We start from the raw sequence: 26,094 nt of genomic DNA on the forward strand, positions 1-26,094 counted from the left end.
AGTCTAATTTATTTTTTCAGCATCTACATCCAAACTGCATAGCACAGAAGTGGCATGATATGCACAGTTGGCCAAGTGGAATAAGGAAAGGCTTGAGAGGTGGTGCTGTGGGGCTCAGATCCTGCCTCTTTCACTTCCTAGATGTTTGACTTTGACAGCTGTTCATTTATTCAGTACAATATGGATGATAATGTCTAATTTTTAGGGTTATTTTAAGAATCAGAGAGAATGTGTGTGTGCGCACACAAGAAACATTTACAGAACTAGGCATTCAGTAAATAGTTATTGCTACTGTCATTTTCACAGTATTATTATTTAAATATGAATAAGACAGCAGTATAAAAGGTCTTTGCTTTTATGCAAAGCTGGTTATAAAAGTCTCTGGGTCTCAGACTACACTGGTGGCACAGTAGTTAAGAATCTGCCTGCCAATGCAGGGGACACGGGTTCGAGCCCTGGTCTGGGAAGATCCCACATGCCACGGAGCAATTAACCCTGTGTGCCACAACTACTGAGCCTGCACTCTAGAGGCCGCGAGCCACAACTACTGAGCCCACCTGCCAAAACTACTACCTGCGTGCCTAGAGCCTGTGCTCCATAACAAGAGAAGCCACCGCAATGAGAAGTCCACACACTGCAACAAAGAGCAGCCCCCACTCGCCGCAACTATAGAAAGCCCGCGCACAGCAATGAAGACCCAACGCAGCCAAAAAAAAAAAGGTCTCTGGGTCTCCTCCAACCCCTAGAAAAGAACATTTATTGGGCTCTATTTTTTAAAAAAAAGTATTTTGAAGGTTTATTCTAAGACATGCAGTGGGAATCATTTTCAAAGAAATATCTTGAAAAATTCAGGGAGGAAACAACTATATGAAAAATGTGACACAATTCTACAGCAATTTATTATTGATGTAGCTTCAGAAACCTAGTATTTTTCTCCTCAGTCTATTCTGGCAAGCACACATCTCCTTATCAAAGGCTACTACATTTCAAGCAATATAGATGCTGATAAGTAAGTTAACTGAAATGTAAACACCTGTGGTAAGTGTTCACTAAGATTAAAAATTAAATAATTTGTTAAAAATACTTTATTTAATTAGTTAAATTCGTTAAAGTTAACTGATTAAAAATCACTCTCACTGGGTAAACCAAAGGGTTTACAGGGCTTGATGTAGAGTGGTAATAGGAGGAGAAAATTAATGTTATTTGCCTACTCTATCTACCAATACAAACTGAATTTAAAACGTTAGAAAAGGGGGACCTTCAAGATGGCGGAGGAGTAAGATGTGGAGATCACCTTACTCTCCACAAATAGAACAGAAATACATCTACATGTGGAACAACTTCTATAAAACACCTACTGAACGCTGGCAGAAGACCTCAGACTTCCCAACAGGCAAGAAACTCCCCACGTACCTGGGTAGGGCAAAAGAAAAAAGACACGACAGAGACAAAAGAATAAGGACAGGACCTGCACCTCTGGGAGGGAGCTGTGAAGAAGGAAAAGTTTCCACACACTAGGAAGCCCCTTCTCTGGTGGAGACGGGCTGGCGGGAGGGAAGCTTTGGAGCCACGGAGGAGAGCGCAGCAACAGGGGGGCGGAAGGCAAAGCGGAGAGATTCCCGCACAGAGGATTGGTGCCGACCAGCACTCACCAGCCTCAGAGGCTTCTCTGCTCACCTGCTGGGGTGGGTGGGGGCTGGGAGCTGAGGCTCGGGCTTTGGAGGTCAGATCCCAGGGAGAGGACTGGGGTTGGCTGCGTGAACACCGCCTGAAGGGGGCTAGTGCGCCACAGCTAGCCAGGAGGGAGTCCGGGAAAAAGTCTGGAACTGCCTAAGAGGCAAGAGATGATTGTTGCGGGGTGCGTGAGGAAAGGGGATTCAGAGCACCGCCAAAACGAGCTCCAGAGACAGGCACGAGCCACGGCTATCAGTGCAGACTCCAGAGACGGGCATGAGATGCTAGGACTGCTGCTGCAGCCACCAAGAAGCCTGTGTGCAAGCACAGGTCACTATCCACACTTCCCCTCCTGGGAGCCTGTGCAGCCCACCACTGCCAGGGTCCCGTGATCCAGGGACAACTTCCCCAGGAGAACACACAGCGTACCTCAGGCTGTTACAACATCACTCTGGCCTCTGCCGCCACAGGTTCGCCCCGCATTCCGTATCCCTCCCTCCCCCCAGCCTGAGTGAGCCAGAGCCCCTAATCAGCTGCTCCTTTAACCCCATCCAGACAGGATGGAACAGACGCCCTCAGGAGACCTACATGCAGAGGCGGGGCCAAATCCAAAGCTGAACCCCAGGAGCTGTGCGAACAAAGAAGAGGAAGGGAATTTTCTCCCAGCAGCCTCAGGAGCAGTGGATTAAATCTCCACAATCAACTTGATGTACCCTGCATCTCTGGAATACCTGAATAGACAACAAATCATCCCAAACCGAAGCGGTGGACTTTGGGAGCAACTATAGACTTGGGGTTTGCTTTCTGCATCTAATTTGTTTCTGGATTTATGTTTATCTTAGTTTAGTATTTAGATTTAATTAGCATTGGTAGATTTGTTTATTGATTTGGTTGCACTCTTCCTTTTTTTTTTAATACATAGACATTTTTTTTTCCTTTGTCGCTTTTTGTGAGTGTGTATGTGTATGCTTCTTTGTGTGATTTTGTCTGTAAAGCTTTGCTTTAACCATTTGGCCTCGGGTTTTGTCTGTTTTTTTTTTTTTTTTAAATATAGTTTTTAGCCCTTGTTATCATAGGTGGATTGGTTTTTTGGTTTGGTTACTCTCTTCTTTCTTTCTTTTCTATTTTTTTATTACTTTTTAATTTTTTCATTTTTAATAATTTTTTTATTTTTTATTTTAATGACTTTCTTTCATTTATTTATTTATTTTTCATTCTTGCGTTCTTTCTTTTTCTCACACTTTTCTTCTAAGCCGTGTGGCTGACAGGGTCTTGGTGCTCCAGCCAGGTGTCAGGCCTGTGCCTCTGAGGTGGGAGAGCCGAGTTCGAGACACTGGTCCAGCAGAGACCTCCCAGCTCCACATAACATCAAACGGTGAAAGCTCTCCCAGAGATCTCCATCTTGACGCTAAGACCGAGCTCCACTCAACAAACAGCAAGCTACAGTGCTGGACACCCTGTGCCAAACAACTAGCAAGACAGGAACATAACCCCACTGATTAGCAGAGAGGCTGCCTAAAATCATAATAAAGTCACAGACAGTGCAAAACACACCGCCAGACACAGTCCTGCCCAACAGAAAGATAAGATCCAGCCTCATCCACCAGAACGCAGGCACCAGTCCCCTCCACCAAGAAGCCTACACAACCCACTGAACCAACCTTAGACACTGGGGCTGACACCAAAAACAATGGGAAGTACGAACCTGCAACCAGCGAAAAGGAGACCCAAACACAGTAAGTTAAGCAAAATGAGAAGACACACACAAAGCAGATGAAGGAGCAAGGCAAAAACCCACCAGACTAAACAAATGAAGAGGAAATAGGCAGGCTACTGGAAAAAGAATTCAGAGTAATGACAGTAAAGATGATCCAAAATCTTGGGAATAGAATGGAGAAAATACAAGAAACGTTTAACAAGGACCTAGAAGAACTAAAGAGCAAACAAACAATAAAAATGAACAACACAAAAAATGAAATTAAAAACTGTCTAGAAGGAATCAATAGCAGAATAGCTGAGGCAGAAGAACAGATAAGTGACCTGTAAGAAAAAATAGTAGAAATAACTATCGCAGAGCAGAATAAAGAAAAAGGAATGAAAAGAATTGAGGACAGTCTCAGAGACCTCGGGGACAACATTAAACGCACCAACACTCAAATTATAGGGGTCTCAGAAGAAGAAGAGAAAAAGAAAAGGACTGAGAAAATATTTGAAGAGATTATAGTTGAAAACTTCCCTAATATGGGAAAGGAAATAGTCAATCAAGTCCAGGAAGCAAAGAGACTCGCATACAGGATAAATCCAAGGAGAAACACGCCAAGACACATATTAATCAAACTCTCAAAAATTAAATACAAAGAAAACATATTAAAAGCAGCAAAGGAAAAACAACAAATAACACACAAGGGAATCCCCATAAGGGTAACAGCTGATCTTTCAGCAGAAACTCTAAAAGCCAGAAAGGAGGGGTAGGACATATTTAAAGTGATGAAAGGGAAAAACCTACAACCAAGATTACTCTACCCAGCAAGGATCTCATTCAAATTCGACGGAGAAATTAAAAACCTTTACAGACAAGCAAAACCTAAGAGAATTCAGCACCACCAAACCAGCTTTACAACAAATGCTAAAGGAACTTCTCTAGGCAGGAAACACAAAAGAAGGAAAAGACTTACAATAAAAACCCAAAACAATTAAGAAAATGGTAATAGGAACATACATATCGATAATTACCTTAAATGTAAATGGATTAAATGCTCCAAACAAAAGACACAGACTGGCTGAACAGATACAAAAACAAGACCCGTATATATGCTGTCTACAAGAGACCCACTTCAGACCTAGGGACACATACAGACAGAAAGTGAGGGGATGGAAAAGGATATTCCATGCAAATGGAAATCAAAAGAAAGCTGGAGTAGCAATTCTCATATCAGAAAAAATAGACTTTAAAATAAAGACTATTACAAGAGACAAAGAAGGACACTACATAATGATCAAGTGATCAATCCAAGAAGAAGGTATAACAATTGTAAATATTTATGCACCCAACATAGGAGCACCTCAATATATAAGGCAAATGCTAAAAGCCATAAAAGGGGAAACTGACAGTAACACAATAATACTAGGGGACTTTAACACCCTACTTTAACCAAAGGACATATCATCCAAAATGAAAATAAATAAGGAAACACAAGCTTTAAATAATACATTAAACAAGATGGACTTAATTGATATTTATAGGACATTCCATCCAAAAAGAACAGAATACACTTTCTTCTCAAGTATTCATAGAACATTCTCCAGGATAGATCATATCTTGGGTCACAAATCAAGCCTTGGTAAACTTAAGAAAATTGAAATCGTATCAAGTATCTTTTCCAACCACAATGCTATGAGACTAGATATCAATTATGGAAAAAAATCTGTAAAAAAAAAAACAAAACACATGGAGGCTAAACAATACACTACTAAATAACCAAGATATCACTGAAAAAATCAATGAGGAAATCAAAAAATACCTAGAAACAAATGACAATGAAAACACGATGACCCAAAACCTATGGGATGCAGCAAAAGCAGTTCTAAGAGGGAAGTTTATAGCAATACAATCCTACTTCAAGAAACAAGAAGCATCTCAAATAAACAACCTAACCTTACACCTGAAGCAATTAGAGAAAGAAGAACAAAAAAACCCAAAGTTAGCAGAAGGAAAGAAATCATAAAAATCAGATCAGAAATAAATGAAAAAGAAATGAAGGAAACAATAGCAAAGATCAATAAAACAAAAATTTGGATCCATGAGAGGATAAAGAAAATTGATAAACCATTAGCCAGGCTCATCAAGAAAAAAAGGGAGAAGACTCAAATCAACAGAATTAGAAATGAAAAAGGAGAAGTAACAACTCACAATGCAGAAATGCAAAGGATCATGAGAGATTACTACAAGCAACTATATTCCAATAAAATGGAAAACCTGGAAGAAATGGACAAATTCTTAGAAAAGCACAACTTTCCGAGACTGAACCAGGAAGAAATAGAAAATATGAACAGACCAATCACAAGCACTGAAATTGAAACTGTGATTAAAAATCTTCCAACAAACAAAAGCCCAGGACCAGATGGCTTCACAGGTGAATTCTATCATACACTTAGAGAAGAGCTAACACCTATCCTTCTCAAACTCTTCCAAAATATAGCAGAGGGAGGAACACTGCCAAACTCATTCTACGAGGACACCATCACCCAGATGCCAAAACCAGACAAAGATGTCACAAAGAAAGAAAACTACAGGCCAAGATCCCTGATGAACATAGATGCAAAAATCCTCAACAAAATACTAGCAAACAGAATCCAACAGCACTTTAAAAGGATCATACACCATGATCAAGTGGGGTTTATCCCAGGGATGCAAGGATTCTTCAATATACACAAATAAATCAATGTGATAAACCATATTAACAGACTGAAGGAGAAAAACCATATGATCATCTCAATAGATGCAGAGAAAGTGTTCGATAGTATTCAACACCCATTTATGATAAAAACCCTGAAGAAAGTAGGCATAGAGGGAACTTACCTCAACATAATAAAGGCCATATATGACAAACCCACAGCCAACATGGTTCTCAATGGTGAAAAACTGAAACCATTTCCACTAAGATCAGGAACAAGACAAGGATGTCCACTCTCACCACTACTATACAACATAGTTTTGGAAGTGTTAGCCACAGCAATCAGAGAAGAAAAAGAAATAAAAGGAATCCAAATCGGAAAAGAAGAAGTAAAGCTGTCACTGTTTGCAGATGACATGATACTATACATAGAGAATCCTAAAGATGCTCCCAGAAAACTACTAGAGCTAATCAATGAATTTGGTAAAGTAGTAGGATACAAAACTAATGCACAGAAATCTGTTGCCTTCCTATACACTAATGATGAAAAATCTGAAAGAGAAATTAAGGAAACACTCCCATTTATCATTGCAACAAAAATAATAAAATACCTAGGAATAAGCCTACCTAAGGGGACAAAAGACCTGTATGCAGAAAACTATAAGACACTGGTGAAAGAAATGAAAGATGATGCAAATAGATGGAGAGATATACCATGTTCTTGGATTGGAAGAATCAACATTGTGAACATGATTAAACTACCCAAAGCAATCTACAGATTCAATGCAATCCCTATCAAACTACCAATGGCATTTTCACAGAACTAGAACAAAAAATTTCACAGTTTGTATGGAAACACAAAAGACCCTGAAGAGCCAAAGCAATCTCGAGAAAGAAAAACGGAGCTGGAGAAATCAGGCTCCCTGACTTCTGACTATACTACAAAGCTACAGTAATCAACACAGTATGGTACTGGCACAAAAACACAAATATAGATCAATGGAACAGGATAGAAAGACCAAAGATAAACCCACACACATATGGTCACCTTATTTTTGATTAAGGAGGCAAGAATATACAATGGAGAAAAGACAGCCTCTTCAATAAGTGGTGCTGGGAAAACTGGACAGCTACATGTAAAAGAATGAAATTAGAACACTCCCTAATACCATACACAAAAATAAACTCAAAATGGATTAAAGACCTAAATGTAAGGCCAGACACTAAAATTCTTAGAGGAAAACATAGGCAGAACACTGTACGACATAAATCACAGCAAGATGCTTTTTGACCCAGCTCCTAGAGAAATGGAAATAAAAATGAAAATAAACAAATGGGACATAATGAAACTTAAAATCTTTTGTACAGCAAAGGAAACCATAAACAAGATGAAAAGACAACCCTCAAAATGGGAGAAAATATTTGCAAATGAAGCAAGTGACAAAGGATTAATCTCCAAAATTTACAAGCAGCTCATGCAGCTCAATATCAAAAAAACAAACAACCCAATCCAAAAATGGGCAGAAGACCTAAAGAGACATTTCTCCAAAGAATATATACAGATTGCCAACAAACACATGAAAGGATGCTCAACATCACTAATCATTAGAGAAATGCATATCAAATCTACAATGAGGTATCCCCTCACACCAGTCAGAATGGCCATCATCAAAAAATCTACAAACAATAAATGCTGGAGAGGGTGTGGAGAAAAGGGAACCCTCTTGCACTGTTGGTGGGAATGTAAATTGATATAGCCACTATGGAGAACAGCATGAAGGTTCCTTAAAAAACTAAAAATAGAACTACCATGTGACCCAGCAATCCCACTACTGGGCATATGCCCTGAGAAAACCATAATTCAAAAAGAGTCATGTACCACAATGTTCACTGCAGCTCTATTTACGATAGCCAGGACATGGAAGCAACCTAAGTGTCCATTGACAGATGAATGGATAAAGACAATGTGGCACATATATACAATGGAATATTACTCAGTCATAAAAAGAAACGAAATTGAGTTATTTGTAGTGAGGTGGATGGACCCAGAGTCTGTCCTACAGAGTGAAGTAAGTCAGAAAGAGAAAAACCAATACCATATGCTAACACACATATATGGAATCTAAAAAAAAAAAGCAAAAAAATGGTTCTGAAGAACCTAGTGGCAGGACAGGAATAAAGACGCAGATGTAGATAACGGACTTGAGGACACAGGGTTGGGGAAGGGTAAGCTGGGACGAAGTGAGAGAGTGGCATGGGCATATATACACTACCAAATGTAAAACAGATAGCTAGTGAGAAGCAGCCACATAGCACAGGCAGATCAGCTCGGTGCTTTGTGACCACCTAAAGGGGTGGGATAGGGAAGGTGGGAGGGAGACGCAAGAGGGAGGAGATATGGGGATATATGTGTATTTATAGCTGTATATGTATAGCTGATTCACTTTGTTATAAAGCAGAAACTAACACACCATTGTAAAGCAATTACACTCCAATAAAGATGTTAAAAAAAATAAAATGATAGAAAAAATTAAGAGTAATTCTTCGATCTTTGAGAAACATTCGAGAAGATCTCTTCTGATATCTGTTAATAGGTAAGGTTCTTCAGATATCACATGACATGGTTATTAATACTGTGATTCTAGAGCCCATCCATGGAACTTTCCTTTTATCACTAAAAAGTCCCAACATTCAAGAGTGGTTCATGTGCCTTCCCCTTTGAGATGGAGAAAATTGGGTTTTCTTCAGAATATTCCTCTAACCTTCTCCACACCTTAGGTAACCTTTAAAGGGCACAACAACTTGTCTTTTCTCAAGGAAAAAAAACTCCAGACCAGAGTTTTATTTACAAACCAGACTGTCACTTTTGTTGAATGATGGGTTTAGTGTTAAGTTGGAAATGAACTACCCTAAAGCAGCAACTCAATAACTATATTCCTTTTGAAATGTACTTTGTTACGTTTTCTCCTCCTATTTGTATTAAATACAGAAAAACTTCACAATGTGTAGGAGTAAAAAAGAAAAATTTGACACAATCAAAACTCCTTTAGCATGGATTTTTTTTATGAAATATGGATTTAAGTACATCGTAGCAAGAAAGCAGAAGGATGAACCATGAAGTACTACCTATCAACTTCCTAAGACAATCTGGATTTTCAATACAAATTAGTGAAAATGGCTTGAAAGGCTACAGGTAATGTGAAAAGTACTTCCTTCTCCTGTGATTTGCCGAGTGGAAAATCTTCTCTATGCCATTCTTTATCTCTTTGTCTAAGAACTATTCTCATTCTGCTTATGATTTTAAAAATTCTCTGGGGTTTAGAAAATCCAAAGCAACCTTTATTTAAAGCCATGTTGAATTAAATAGAGGTTCTTTTAAATAAGTCATGATGCCTAAAAAAGTAAGTTTAACTAAAATCTGAGGAACTTCCCTGGTGGTCCAGTGATAAAGAATTCACCTTCCAATGTAGGGGATGCAGATTCAATCCCTGGTTGGGGAACTAAGATCCCACATGCCACGGGGCAACTAAGCCTGAGCACCACACCTACTGAGCTCGGGCACCTTAATGAGAGAGCCTGCATGCTGCAAACTACAGAGCCCATGCACTCTGGAGCCCACACGCCACAACTAGAGAAGAGAAAACCCACACGCCACAACTAGAGAGAAGCCCACACGCTGCAACGAAGATCCCGTGTGCCACAACTAATACCTGACACAGCCATCAAAATTTAAAAAAAAAAAAGACATATATATTGTTTTAATAATCCTTCAGCTTACAGCTTGTTAACACAAGGATAGAATATTAAAGCAGCTTTTTACTTGACCTTTTATCTTAATCTACCCTTTACCATAGGAGATACGTATAACAACCTCACACGTTGACAATTTGGGCAATTTTGTGACAACCTCAAGAATATTAGATATAGATATGTTTTCTTGGCCTACATGTGGAAAATTGGTTGTCATCTTGCTGAGAAACAATTTGTTAATATCTATTTCAAGTTCACCCAGTAAATAGCATACATGCAATTATTTTGGGTCAGAAAGCACTGTACTATCACACGAAGAAAATATAAGCAAAACTACCAGAAATATTAGGAAAAATGACACTTTGCTCTAAGTGCAGCAGATGTCACCTGTAATGAGCATTCCACTGCAATGTCACTAGGCTGGAATTAGATTTCTAAAGAAACTTTTGGAAGGATTTCTATCAAAATCGATGATATATATCTACCCTTTCTGACCTCTCTGCAGAACATGATTTGTTGAAATGACCACAGACAATATCAGTTCACAGGAAAAGAAACTGACTTATGAGGATATGAGTCTTGATGACCTAATTGTAAAATTACTGGAGGAAAAAAAGAGAGAGATGCAGCTGTTCTTTCCTGTACACCATAGATGTGACCCCCAAAGAGCTAGAGGTAAATCAAACCAGGTTTTAAAAAACGAACTCACAGGAGGGTCTTGAATAAATTTTCTACCCTACAACATTCTTCCTTTCCAGGCTAGAGATTAAACTACCCAACAAAGGGAAAACACAGAGCCAACATTCTCCCAGATTACTGAGTTGATTTGTTGATACAATTAAACAATGTAAATCTTCTTGATGTAAATGTTTCTGCAAAGATTATACACTGCATAGGTAACCCTGAATGCACTACAGTAGTGACTAGCAACCAGTAGGCCTGGATCTAATTTCAGTTTAAAGCATTAGTTAGTGCCTCTAGGCTGCTACTTCTCACATATACCTAAATATTAAGATTTTAGTGCCCAAAGGGTAGGGCCAGCTTTCTCAGTGACACTTTTACATGAAATAAATCAATTTTGGAAGTATCTGTGATTTAGGTGACCTAGGTAATATTAACTGTAAAATATATATATAAATAGATAGGACACACAAAAAAGCTTTTTCCTTAAAAGAAAGTCCATATACAGTTTTAAATTCCTGAGAATGACCATGTGCTGTAAACAGATGAACAGATTTGCAGGAGGCTGCCCCTGCCACCCGAGGTCTGGACTCAGTCTCCCCCTTGCGTGGCTCTCTTTATCAATCTGTTGTTGCACTGAAGTTGCCCTGACAGCTCCAAGCTCCCAAAACACTTTCCGTGGTCTTTTTGTAACATCAACACCTGCATATTTCTCTAGGAAGAAAAAGCTTTCTTTGTTTACATTTTCCCTCCAATGATCCTGCCTTAATCCCCCACTGCAGAGCCCAGAAGGGAGTGGCAGAGATGGTGCCTTATTTCATACTTTCCCTGAGCCCTGCCTAAGGGGTTCTTCTGCTAAGCATGTCAGCAACGGCCTTCACTCTCCTTTGACACCACCCTAGATAAATACGTGTTCTCTGGTGCTGGATAAGAAATTGAAAAAGTTAAGAAAAAAAATGTTTTTTATTATGTGTGGTGATGGATGTTAAGTAAATTTATTGTGGTGATCATTTCACAGTATGTACATATATCAAATCATTATGTTGTACACCTGAAACTAATATAAAGTTATATGTCAATTATACCTCCATTAAAAAAAAAAAATGAAGAGACCTTGTCCATAATGGTGGAGTAGGAAGACCCTAAGCTCACCTCATCTCACGGGCACACCAAAATTACAACCATTTACAGAGCACCTATTGATGAGAAAGACCAGAACCTACCAGAAAAAAAAATATTATACAACTAAAGATATAAAGAAGAAACCACAATGAGATGGATAGGAGAGGCAGAGGTATAGTCAAGACCCACACCTCCAGATGGGCAACCCACAAATGGGAGGATAATTACAATTTCAGAGGGTCCTTCACTGGGAAAACAAGCCCCCAGAATATTTGGCTTTGAAGGCCAGTAGGGTTTACATTCAGGAGAGCCAGCGGGCTGTGGAATGTAAAGACTCAACTCTTAAAGGGCACACACACCACATGCTCAGAGACCTAAGGCAGAAACAGTAATTTTAAAGGACCCTGGGTCAGACGCAGGCTGATCTTGGAGACTCTCCAGAAGAAGCAGGAGGCAACTGGAACTCACCCTGGGGACACAGACACTGGCAGTATCCATTTTGGGGAGCTTGTTCTACCACATGGACAGTGGTGCTAGCAAGCCCTCCCTCTAGCTTATCAGCCTAGGGACCCGGCCCTGCCCACTAGGCTATAAGCACATATACTGGGACGCCTCAGGCCAAGCAACTAGCCTGGAGGGGAAACAGCCCCCCAAAAGCAGGAAAGCTGCCTTAAGACCCCTTGAGCCCACAGCCACCCCTGGACATGGCCATGTCCACCAGAGGGCCTAGGACCGAGGACCACACATCAGTGCACAGACACTAGACTTGGGACCCTCAGGGCTATCAGCTGACTTTTCATTGCAAACCCTGCAGGCCAGAAGTGAGTGTCACAACATATTTAAAGTGATGAAAGGGAAAAACCTATATCAAAGAATACCTACCCAGGAAGGCTTTCATTCAGATTTGATGGAGAGATCAAAAGGTTTACAGATAAGCAAAAGCTAAAAGAGTTCAGCACCACCATAACTCCTTTACGAGAAATGTTCAAGGAACTTCTCTAAGCAAAAAAGAAAAGGCCACAACTAGAAACATGAAAATTACTAAAAGAAAAAGCTCATTGGTAAAGGCAAAAATACAGTAAAGGTAGTAAATCAACCATGTACAAAGTCAGTAAAAAGGTTAAAAGGCAAAAGTAGTAAAATCATCTGTATCTGCAATAAGTAGTTAAGGAATACACAAAACAAAAATATGTAAAATACGACGTCAAAAAAAGTAATCCTGGGAAAGGGGAATAAAATGCAGGATTATTAAATAGCATTTGAAATTAAGAGATCAGCAGCTTAAAATAATCATATATATATATATGAATACATATATTGCTATAAATATACCTCTTGGTAACCACAAACCAGAAACCTATAATAGATACAAACAAAAAAGAGAAAGGAATCAAAGCATAACACTAAAGACAGTCATCAAATAACAAGGGCATAGAACAAAAGAAGAGGAAATAAACAAAAAATAACTACAAAACTACCCCAAAACAATTTTTAAAAGGCAGTAAGTACATACCTAACAATAATTACTTTAAATGTAAATAGACTACATGCTCCCATGAAAGGACACAGAGTGGCTGAATGGATACAAAAACAAACCCATATATATGCTATCTACAGTGGACTCACTTCAGATCTAAGACACACACAGACTGAAGTGAGGGGATGGAAAAAGAAATCAAAGGAGAAAAAAAAAATACCTGGAGACAAATGAAAACAAAACACAATAATCCAAAATCTATGGGATGTAGGAGAAGCAGTTCTAAGAAGGAAGTTTATAGTGATACAAGCCAACCTCAGGAAATGAGAAAAATCTCAAATGAACAACCTAACCTTACCCCTAAGGAACTAGAAAAAGAACAAACAAAACCCAAAGTTAGTAGAAGGAAAGAAATCAAAGACCAGAGTAGAAATAAATAAAATAGGAACTAAAAAAACAATAGAAGAGATCACTGAGATGAAGAGCCAGTTCTTTAAAAAGATAAACAAAATTGATAAACCTTAAGCCGGACTGACCAACAAAAAAAGAGAGAGGACCCAAATCGATTAAATCAGAAATGTAAAAAGGAATACTTACAACCGACACCACAGAAGTACAAAGGATCATATGAACAATTATATGCCAATAAAATGAATAATCTAGAAGAAATGGACAAACTCCTAGAAATGTACAATCTCCCAAAACTGAACCAGAAAGAAATAGAAAATATGAACAGACTGATTACCAGTAATGAAATTGAATCAATAATCAAAACTCTCAACAAATAAATGTCCAGAAACAGATGGTTTCACAGGTGAATTCTATCAAACATTTAGAGAAGAGTTAACATGTATCCTTCTTGAACTATTCCTAAAAATTGCAGAGGAAGGAATGCTTCCAAACTCACTCTACGAGGCCAGGATCACCCTGATACCAAAAACAGACAGAAATATCAAAAACAAGAAAAACAATTACAGGCCATTATCACTGATGAACATAGATGGAAAAATCCTCAACAAAATAACAGCAAACCAAATCCAGCAATACATTAAAAGAATCATACACCATGATCAAGTGGGATTTATCCCAGAGATGGCTCAATACCCACAAATCAATTAATGTGATAAACCACATTAACAAAATGAAGAATAAAAATCATATGATTATCTCAATAGATGCAGAAAAATCTTTTGATAAAATTCAACATCTGTTTATGATAAAAACTCTCCACAAAGTGGGTACAGAGAGAACATACCTCAACATAATAAAATCAAATACGAAAAACCCACAGCTAACATCATACTCAGCAGTGAAATTTGAAAGGATTCCTATAAGATCAGGAAGAAGACAAGAATACCCTCTCTCACCACTTTTATTCAGCATAGAATTGGAAGTCCCAGCCACAGCAGACAAGAAAAAGAAATAAAAGGAATCCAAATTTGAAAGGAAGAAGTAAAACTGTCACTGTTTGCAGATGACATGGTACTATACGTAGAAAATCTTAAAGCTGCCACTGAAAAAGCACTAGAGATCATCAATTAATACAGTAAAGTTGCAGGATACAAATTTAATATATAGAAATATGTTGCATTTCTATACACTAAAAATAAAATATCAGAAAGAGAAATGTTTTAAAAATCCCATTTACCTTCACATCAAAAATTATAAAATACCTAGGGAATAAATATAACTACGGAAATAAAATACCTGTACTCAGAAAACTATAAAACGCTGTGAAAGAAATGGAAGAGGACACAAACTGATGCAAAGATATACCATGTTGATGGATAGGAGGAATTAATATTGTTAAAATGACCATACTACCCAAGGCAGTCTACAGAGTCAATGCAATCCCTATCAAACTACTAGTGGCATACTTCACAGAAATAAAACAAGTAATTTTAAAATTTGTATGGAAACACGAAGACCCTGAAAAGCCACAACAATTTTGAGAAAAATAACAGAGCTGGAGGTATCATGCTTCCTGACTTCAGACTATACTACAAAGTCATCAAAACAGTATGGTACTGGCCCAAAAACTGACACATAGATCAATGGAACAGAATAGAGCGAAATAAACTCACACATTTATGGTCAGTCAATCTATGACACAGGAGGCAAGAATACACAATGAGGAAAAGACAGTCTCTTCAATAAGTGGTGCTGGGAAAACCGGACAGCTACATGTAAAAGAATAAAATTAGAACATTTTCTCACACCATATACAAAAATAAACTCAAAATGGATTAAAGACTTAAATGTAAGACTGGAAACCATAAGACTTCTAAAAGAAAGCATAGAACACTCTTTGACATAAATCAAAGCAATGTTTTTTGGATCTGTCACCTTAGGCAATTGGGACCTATTTAAAAGCTTTTGCACAGCAAAGGAAACCATCGAAAAAATGAAAAGACAACACACAGAATGAGAGAAAATATTTGCAAATGATATGACCCATAAGGGATTAATATCCAAAAATATAAATAGCTCATACAACTCAATATCAAAAAACAACCCAATTAAAACATGGGTCAAAGACATGAATAGACGCTTTTCCAAAGAAGACACAGAGATGACCAACAGGCACATGAAAAGATGCTCAACATCACTAATCATCAGAAAAATGGAAAGCAAAACCACAATGAGGTATCACCTCACACCTATCAGAATTGCTATCATCAAAAAGACCACACACAAAAAAAAAAAAGACCACAAATAACAAATGTTGGCGAAGATGTGGAAAAAAAGGGAACTCTTCTACACTGTTGGTGGGAATGTAAATTGGTGCAGCCACTGTGGAAAACAGTATGGAGGTTCCTTAAAAATCTAAAAATAGAACTACCATATGATCCAGCAATTTCACTTCCGGATATTTACCCGAAGAAAACCAAAACACTAATTCAAAAAGATAAATGCACCCCTGTGCTCACTGTAGCATTATTAACAATAGCCTAGACTTGGAAGCAGCCTAAGTGCGCATGTACATACAAGTCATGACTCTATTCCACATCTATGCAACATGAAATAAACCAGTAAGATAAACCATAAGAGATAAGCAACAAAATGTTAGAAATGGTATGTTATTTTGTACTCAAATGTGCTTTTAATTCTTAAAAGTAGTAATTGTGTCTCTACTAATTCCAAGCTTTGGCTTGGCAACCTGGGATAAATAAAGATGTATAGTTAGTTATTACTGAAATGTCTTTAAACTCTGGTACATGTACATGTATATATATAATCAAAATGTTCCAAGAAAATTAATCTGGTAAATTAACGATACATATAATTTTGCATTTGCTGTTCCCTCTGCCTGGAACAGTCTTCCCTTTAGTTCTCTACATTGCTGATTCTTTATCACTATTCAAACTCACCTCTTCAGAGAAGCGTTTCCTAATCATCCCACCTAAACTAGCCCCTCTTCAGTCCCTCTATAAATATGTTATTATCCTGTTTGTTTCCTTCAAAGCAATTACCACAATTTGTAGTTATCTGGTAATTATTTACTCTTTTATTTATCAGTTGTGTGCCTCTTCCCAGTGGGCCAGAACCTTGTCTATCTACTTACTGCCACATCCCCACATTTATTGGTGTCACTCAATAAGTATTTCTGAATGAAAGACTCTTGTACAGTATTTAGAATTTTTATTTTACTATTTTTAATTTTTTTTATTTTTGGCTGTGTCGGGTCTTAGTTGCACGCAGGATCTTCATTGCAGCATGTGGGCTTCTCTCTAGTTGTGGCGTACGGCCTCCAGAGCGCATGGGCTCTGTAGTTTGCAGCACATGGGGGGCTCTCTAGTTGAGGCGCATGGGCTCAGTAGTTGTGTCGCGCGGGCTTAGTTGCCCTGCGGCATGTGGGATCTTAGTTCCCCGACAGGGATCAAACCTGCGTCCCATGCATTGGAAGGCGTATTCTTTACCACTGGACCACCTGGGAAGTCCCAGTATTTAGAAATTTTAAAACAGGCATTTCTCACAGACTTTTAAAACTAAAAAATCAGACTGTGGAGCTGTTATAATCTGGTTCTCTTTTCTTACAAACCTAATAGAAAACTGAGGTTCAGGGCTCCCCCCAAAATCCTTTTAGGATTACAGGTTTGGAATGGAGCCAGGACAAGTCTTTCATTTCCCTGTCTCCCAATTCCGAGAGCTTTCCCAACCAAGCTGTCGTTTCTTCCAGTCTCACTTTATTAGTCCTACAGGATGTATAAACAGTGTTGAATACAAATGAAAATTGTTTGCTTCTTTTCCCATAAATTGCCTTTTTTCCCCTATAGTGGAGAAATCACATGCTAAAGAGGTCGACTTTTATGTCATGTGCAGAAGAAGAGATGAAATCCCATTATAACCCAATCCTGTTCCACAGCATGGCCTATAAGCCTCACTTCTCCTGCAGACCTGGTCAGAGAAGCCACCATATTCACTACATAAAGTCATAAAGTCTGTTTTGAAACAAGAAGCAAACAAGTCCCATATACACTGACATTTCACACATCAAAAAAATTAATACATAGTTCAGCAGCTATGCCTATTTTCCTCAAAGAGGTCAAATTTAAACTCAAGTGACCAAGGAAAAAAATCCTACAAATAGAGAAGGGTCACATAACCAAGTACCATAATAGTCACAAGTCACAAATCCACGGGAAACTCTGAGAGAAGGACATCGTTCACTGATCTGGAATTAGACCTATTTGGCTCACAGGTAGCAGGTAACTAAGCCACCATGTCTGACGATAAAACATTTCTGCCAAAAGGAAAGGTGGTCATATTAAACAACTATTTTCTACCCTCCTGGAATAGCTGAGTATTTTATGGTGCCCAGGACAAGGTTCGTCCCTCCAAGCAACTGCCCTCCACTACTCAGAGTTCCTGGGCTTGAAGTCATGGCTCAAAATTCACCTCATCAGAATCCATGGACAGATTAACACAGGTCACTCTCTAACACTCCAACACAATGGCTGACTGTTCTCTGAGCCAGAACATTTTTGTTATTTCAAAATTAGCTGTTTCTTCATGTGTAATTGTCCATCTAGCCTATCTTTTCAAATGTAAAGTGACTGAGGGCAGGACCTTCTGGTTTGTAACACAAGTCCTAGCACTACTCTCTATTTTCCAACTGACCTGACATGAAAACGATGCAATAAAATTCATACTGTGCAGAATATGTTTTACTGTGGTCAAATTTATCAGTCACAAAAATGAAGCCCCAAATTACTGGTGCTTGTGTAACCCTGGCAAAACTGTCTGTGTGCATTCATGCCATAATGCTATTAATTCTTTACCTTTATAAAAGAACATAAGATCAGTTTTAAAATTAAGCAAGATGACAGTACTCAAATAATACAAATCCAGAAATGGAAAAATTATTAATCCTATTAGTTATAAAGTTTACAATATTTACCCAAGCATAAGACAAATTAGGATTCAGTGGATAATATTATGGTGTTAAGATTTGTGCCACTTTGTCTTTGAAGTGATATCTGCCTTTAATTTTTCTATCAATGTGTAATGCATAACAAATAAATTTTATGTATATAATTTAAAAAAAAAGATTTGTGCCAAATGTGCATATAAAGCAATATGAGAAAATAGGTAAATAGCTAACTATTTTATCTATATCCAATAGGTATAGGTAAAATAGTGCGCTACTTAGTTCCCAAAGACGTCTAATAAAAACTAAAGCAGACACAGATAACTGTAATCCTATCTACCTCGTTTCTAAAAACCCATTTGGTTACACATTCCAAATAGTCATGAGACTCAAACAGCGTGCATCGTCAACAACTGCATGGCTAGACCAGTCAGACAACTTTTTAAGTAGTCAAAGTGAAGCTACATGTTCAATGCTTTGTAGTAAAGTCAGTGGTATCCCTACTCCTAAACAAGAGGTGTTTTTTATTAAGTTGTTGTTTCTATCCTTAACATAAATTAATAAAAACTTATGTTCTAAGTAGTATTTAATATAACCTAATACTCTGAAAAGATTTCCCTTCACACATTATTAGCACATGGGTTTCAAGTATACTGATTACATGCAATTACATTACATTACTGATTACAATATGAAACAACCTCGTATTTCGTTCAAGCAGCTGCTGAGAGGAATTTAGACAGAAGCATGAAAGAAGTTATTTGTAATTTAGATAGACACTTAAAAGTGTATTTTAAAAATTAACACAATCTTGAACTCACTAAGTGAATTAATTTTGTTAAAGCAAAATTCTCTTTAATACTTGCACTAATGTGCAGAGTATCGGAAATGCTGACAATGCCAGGCACATGGTATATACTCAGAAACTTTTTGCTAAAAATGACTTTCACCTAGAGTGGGCTCACAATTATCTAGGGGCTTTGGTCTGAGCAAGGAGGTAATAAGATCACACTGTGTATGTAAATATCATGTACTGTGTATATGTAAGTCAAACCATGTGTGGCTACCACAGTGACCAGTTTCTGCAGAGTGTTCATTCTATTGCTTCTTCAGCTCTACCAAAAGATAGTAAGAGTGAGTGAACAGACCTTCCAAGACTTGTGTATGACATATATCAATAAAGGGTTGTGTGTGTTTTTGGCATTTTCTCAGGTGTGAAAAATAATTTGACTAATATAAGTAAGCATCTCCATTGAACAACCAATTAATGTAGAGGCAGAAGGAAGGTTGAGAGAAAATGAAACAATTTTGGGAAATGTGAATCCAGCAGGGAATCGTAAAATGTCTACCTTTTCCCAACATTCCCATCTGGCAAATTGCTTACCCAAGTCAGACTGTCAAGATTACAGATCTTGCCTGAGAATTTTTAAATCCCTACATGATTTCTTCTCTGAAAATAAATTCACCAACATAAATTAACCAGAACCATGCTTTTTTGTTTTCTGACATGGTTAAATTGTGATTAGACAATTAAACATTTTAATGAGAACAGGGAAATGCAAAATTATTCCATAAATAGTATATGAAGGTATTCTTAATCTTTATAAAAATTAGTATGGAAATTAATGTAACACATGTAAACAAGGTATTTAATTTTACTAAAGTGATTTATTTTGACAATAGTTCAAACTGAATTTTTATTTAATATAGAAGGTCAATAATATATACTTATCTTTATATATTAAATATTTATATGTAAAATATACATATACTCAAAAAATGTCCCCACACTCAAAATGACAACTATGTCAATTATATCTGACTTAAAATAAAAGAAATTACAAAAATAAAAATAGTAATTATTTGAGGACAGTGGCATTATGGCACTGTTTTCTTCATTCTTTTATAACATTATTATATTGCTTTTAAAATTAAAATATATTTATTTTGGTTTAGTTATACATATTAAACCACTTCATCATTTAGAGACATTAAATAATACTAAAAGAATATAATTTATAAGTAAAACTATTATGTAGTTTTAAAATTCATGTATGTATAAAATCCACATACCTGAGCCAACCTCTTTTTCCTCTTCTTCAATGTTGTTTTTGATGCTATCATACTCCTCATCAATGGTCTGGTTACCACGCATCTGAGATAAAATTCTACGGGCCTTTTGAGTCTGTCCTTTCTGAATAAGCCATCGAGGGCTTTCAGGTAAAAAGAGAAAGCCAAAAAACTGTATAACTGCTGGAATTGCTGCAAGTCCCAGCATGTACCTGCAATAAGAAATCAATACATTGTTGTAAAATGTGGTCTTATTAGCATTGAGTATGAATAAAAGGTTTGTGTTCACCACATTAGGAATAACATATAATGGTAAAAATTAGAATGATTTTCTTTTCATCGTATGTGCATGTGTGTGTCACCAGAAAAGATATTTTTATATTGTAGTGAAAAATTGAAAAATGAGAAAAATCTGATTCTTCTTTATCTCTCCCACAAATTACAATGAAAAAGAATGGACAAAAGTCACGATCATTTTGGATAGGCATTCTGAACCAAACACAACATGCAAAACACCAAAATCACCATTCCTATCTAATACTAATATAATTCTGTAATTTACAATATAAAAATGGGGTTAAGACAAAACTCTCTGATATCTGTTTAACAGATATACTTTTCATTAAAATAAATGCTCAGATTTATTTCTTTACAGTTATTTCTTCTCTGTAAATGATTAGTTATGATTTCATTTTGCCATCAAGCATCATTTTTTTTTAGACAAAAAAGCACTTTACTTAACAAAAAAGGGGGGGGTGGAGGGAGAGTTAGGAAAGCACATAGCAGCCGATAGCAGAAAAAAGATGAAGTCAGATGCTAATAATCATTATTAAAATGACTAGAAATATGAAAAAGCTGCTAATGTTTTAAGTTGTCATCTTCTTCAAATGTCTATTCTTAATGACTGGCAAAATTCTAAATAACAAATAAGCATAGCACTTTAAATCTACCAGAGAAATAACAAAAATAGCAATATGAGTATATCAATATCAAAGATCTCTCCAAATTATTCTGACCACTGGACTAATCTCCTAATACCTCTAGGCCTCAATCTTTTTAAACTGAGTTAGATTACATAAACTTCAAGGTCTCTTTAAATTGGTGGCTTCTATGAATCTAGGACACCTGGATGTTTTCTATTGATCCAAGTTCCCAGAATATTTTCCATGGTAGATTTATGGTGGTAGAGCTCAGAAGGCCAGTCCTGATTACATAACAACCTATACTCACTGGTATTCATAAATCAACGAGAATTCACCTGACTCAATACACTTTTCAAAGCTGTTCTAACTTTTAAGCCATGCTAAACCTAAAGTATAGCAGTCCTGAAGACACATATCTTGTGAATAAGTCTATTATTTTCCAGGCAATTTCATTTTACTTCCAAAAAGAGTAGAAAAACAAAACACAATTGCTACATGGGTGTTAACAGTACCTCCTACCCAAACAGTAGCTATAAATACACTCAGAAAAATTAAGATTTAGAAAGTGAACAAAGTGTTTATGAATGACTAAATGAATCACTTGGCCTACAATATTAAAGGAAATCTTATTAGACATGTTTTATACTTTAATCCATGAGTACTGATAATTACACCAATACTTAATCACTCCTTCCTCTGCTCACCTAGAAAACATTTTTAACCTCTATTTATGTCATTATACCTTGTATTATAATAAATTATTTACCTATTTCACTTGATTGCATATTTAACTTTATATTCAACATAGCACCTTATAAAGTATATTGCACAGTAGGCATTTAGTAAATGTTTTATGAAATGATACAAAAACAGCTATATATATCGAAACTGTCTATATAAACTAAACAGAAAACTGTTTCACACTCATATAGTAACATTTTATGCAGCAACTCTACTGGATCATTTAGCTCTGCAAAGTTACTTACACAGAAATTCTTTCCAATGAAACTATTTGTTACTCTAGATATAACCAGACCTTTTCTTCTGTTTGTTACTCTAGATATGACCAGACCTTTTCTTCTGAAGACTCATCTGATGAGAACTAGAGAGATCAGCTCACACAAATGAATATTTCTGGCCTCTTTCCCTTAAGATGTTAACTTGTATAACCAAATCTTAACGTGTGTTTTAATGCTATAAATGAATGAAATTTCTATTCAGTGTGTTCTCTCTTAAAAAATTTAAGAAAAAAGGTTATCCTACATTGCCAATTATTCAAAAGAAAAGCAATAAAAAGGTAGAAACCAAATATATTGGATTAGGAAATAAATAAGAAAAGTACTAAAGATGAAAGCCTTTACTTTTCATTTCTCTATACCTTTCTTGATCTTTCCTTCTGTTTTCCAAACCCCCTTAGTGATGAATTAAGATTAAAGGGGTGCACTGACTACTTCAAAGAAGCACTGAAATGAATATAGAAACTGAATCATTTTTAGACCCGAAGATGCTCACATAATACTTTGCACTTTACTACTCACTATTTAATCCCAGAACATAATATTTTTTAAAAATTAAAAGAAAAAAGAAAAGAAGGGAAGAAAAGGGAAAATACAAAAAGAAAAATGCAAAGATACATATTAGCCTGTTTTTTTAAGTGAGCTGTAGAAGACAGAATACTTTAGCCCTCCAGCCTTCTGAAATCTCTAAGTCCCAAGAGTCTAGGTCTGACATTTACAATTCAATGCCTTAATACTAGGGTAGGAAAAAGGAACTCACACTCTATTGCCAAACTTTAAGGATATTAAAGCCTGTTTTCAGAGACTAGTCAAGATCAAACATGTTTTATACATTTACATCCTAAGATTTCTAAAAGTAAAACAAAGGAGCTTATTTTACTATATTTTAATTATCTTTCATGATAAAAATATTTTGATAGAAATAAATTACCATGGCTTTGTAGAGACCAAATACACAAGAGATCAGGTAACTGTGGTTTATGATGGAGAGAGGGTAGGAGCAGACCTGGGTCATACTTCACCTCTGGACATATTAAACACAAAACCCTGATCAGGTTACATAACATTTTAATGCACAGATGACAGTGTCCATTTCATTGAGCTGTTGGGAGAATTAAGTGAGATCATTCTTTCAGTACCTAAGCACAAAGAGAAAGCTCAGCAAAAAATGTTTTTACCTCCCTGACCTTCTCCCCTCTCAACTAATTCAATGCAACTTTTCTATCCCAGCTATATCATCCACCCAAACTTTTAGTAGGCAGCAGTAACCAGTTTCTTTCTTGAGGAAAAACTGTTCCTCCAATGATATGCATACTAGAGAATAAGAAGAATAAATAAGAGTTTGCTTTGCTGTGATACTGATGAAAATTTTAACATGAGACTAAGAGAGGAGGAACTCTATAGGCTAATTAAGGCACGATTACAGACTTACCAAGAGTCCTGTAAATCCAAGGAAACCAGGAACCAGATGAATGACAAGAGTACACTGACAAACCAGGCAGGCAATCCCCAAACAGACAAGCAGCCCCCTATTGACATGGGGGATCTCATAATTATAAGCCAAATCAAGAGTTCTAAACCCTGGCTGCACATTAGAATCACCCAGGAGACTTTTAAAACACACCAGTGTCCAGGGCCCACCTACCCTGGGGATTTTGACTAATTGCTCTGGGCTTCAAGCTCAGGGAATTCTATTTTCTTAAAAGCTCCCCAGGTGCCATCAAGGCTGAGAACCACTGATCTAAGTGTTTTAAAAATCCAGGGGGTGAAAGTGAACAATAAGCACCCAAGGTCCACCTTAGAGCAAACGCCATTTACCTTCTGGAGGCCGGATAGCACATCAAGCTGACAGAAGGGGAAAGGAGGTTGACTCAATCAAAAATGCCAAGCCTTCACGAGTTCTAAAAATTTTTAGAATATTCTTTAGCATCATGATCACTCACAGAAAGATACCTTTTAAAACTTTCTAAACTGAAGTTAACAAATGAGCTATTTTCTGGTACAACTAGCAGTACCAGCGCCTGCCTACCAGAAAACTAAGGAGGGGACCTCAAATAGTAAGCAATACTTTCAAATTGTGTGTTTGGGCCACCTACCAACAAAGGAGACAAGTCGGGCTTCTTCACCTCAGATTAACCTTCCCAGTGTCAGGAACTGAAACTCTGTAAACCAAACATCCCTCATTCCTGGGTGCCTGCCCTCCCCACTGTGGCTGAGCAGACCTGCTGAGCTGCTGCCATCAGGCGGCCTGTGCCTCACACAAAACCAAACAAGTCCTTCATTGAACTGAACAATTTACAATCATTCTTGTTTTAAAGGAATCATATTGCTCTAACCTATGAAACAAAAGACCAGTATCTTTGAATAGATGGCCATTTAAGACACAGAATTTTGCAGTTCATAATTGCCCCTCTCTGAACTGATGATAACATGGTTATCTGAAAACACAGTCAACAGATAAACATGTTTCTTATCTCTAGTAGTTCCACAGCGGTGATGATTATGTTCCAAATACATAAAAATCTACTTGAAGGTCAAACTCAGCTTAAACAGCAAAAGTAATAGCTAACACATAGCACTAGTTACTATGTGCCAAGCACTGTTCAAAAGAATTAAAATACTTTAACTCATTAATCTTCGTAACATCCCTATAAGGTAGGAACCATTATTATTACCATTTTAAAGACAAAGAAATGAGGCACAAAGAAGATACAGAACTAGGATGCGGTGGAACCAGGATTAAAACCCAGGATCCCTATAATAAATGTTTATTGTAAGTCAAGCTATAATAAATGTTTCATGATTACTTGATAATAATTCTGCAGAACTCATAAAAGGGGGCATAAATTTACCTCAGCCTCATGTTTAAGGATCGCTTTAGAAGTCTGTTGTTCACACATCTCTGTGAAATGCAGTAAAGCCCTGTGGCGATAACAGGGGAAAGGGCTGCTGGGTGCAGCCCCTCCCAATCTCGCCAAACCCTGCTTAGCACCTGACACTTAGCACCCACTGGGCTAGGGAACTGCAAACTGGATTTAACAACACAGACCCGGTCGTGGCAAATGGGATATTCTATTATCCTCAACACCAGAGTGCTTCTATGAAAACAGTTGACTATTAGTTAAAAGAAAATATATCATTTGTAAGGGTAAACTTGCAGTGCTCACTTTGAACACTGTGCCAAAATGAATTTTGATTTCATTTTTCTTTAACATACACTGGTAAACTTTTCATATAGGAAAAATTTAGATAATAACACAATAGATAGTTTAAAATATGATTGAGAGCAAAAAATTTGGACTTGAGATTTGATCCTTTTAAAATGTTTTATATGACAGAAGTGATAGATCTAAAGTCACTTTTCTCTACACTTTGTTTTCCAATGTCTGCCTTCCAGAGGCCGCCCCAAAAGGAATTGTGCTGGATTGAGGAATTGTATCCTACATCACGTTCTGTTTACTTCTCTTCTCCCCTCTATTCTTTTTCCTCCTTAAATTCTCAAATGATGGGAAGAGGTTGCCAATGCCTTATAATGCAAGAGCTATACGATTTATGGTTTTACTTGTAAGTCAAGCTGTAACAGAAAGACTATCATAGCTAAGGGAACTGTATTACA

At 37.1% G+C, this 26,094-nt stretch overlaps 1 protein-coding gene across 1 annotated transcript in view; it reads right to left on the reverse strand.

The window, feature by feature from the left end:
* SLC2A13 (solute carrier family 2 member 13) overlaps positions 1-26,094 on the reverse strand; it is a 446,857-nt gene that overhangs the window by 327,999 nt on the left and 92,764 nt on the right. The window contains exon 3 of the mRNA XM_059935646.1: positions 20,543-20,751. Within this exon, the coding sequence (XP_059791629.1) occupies positions 20,543-20,751 (209 nt within the window). The remainder of the gene's footprint in view (positions 1-20,542; positions 20,752-26,094) is intronic.

The sequence above is a fragment of the Balaenoptera ricei genome, chromosome 10 (genome assembly GCF_028023285.1).
Source record: "Balaenoptera ricei isolate mBalRic1 chromosome 10, mBalRic1.hap2, whole genome shotgun sequence".
In the NCBI taxonomy this organism is placed as follows: Eukaryota; Metazoa; Chordata; class Mammalia; order Artiodactyla; family Balaenopteridae; genus Balaenoptera; species Balaenoptera ricei.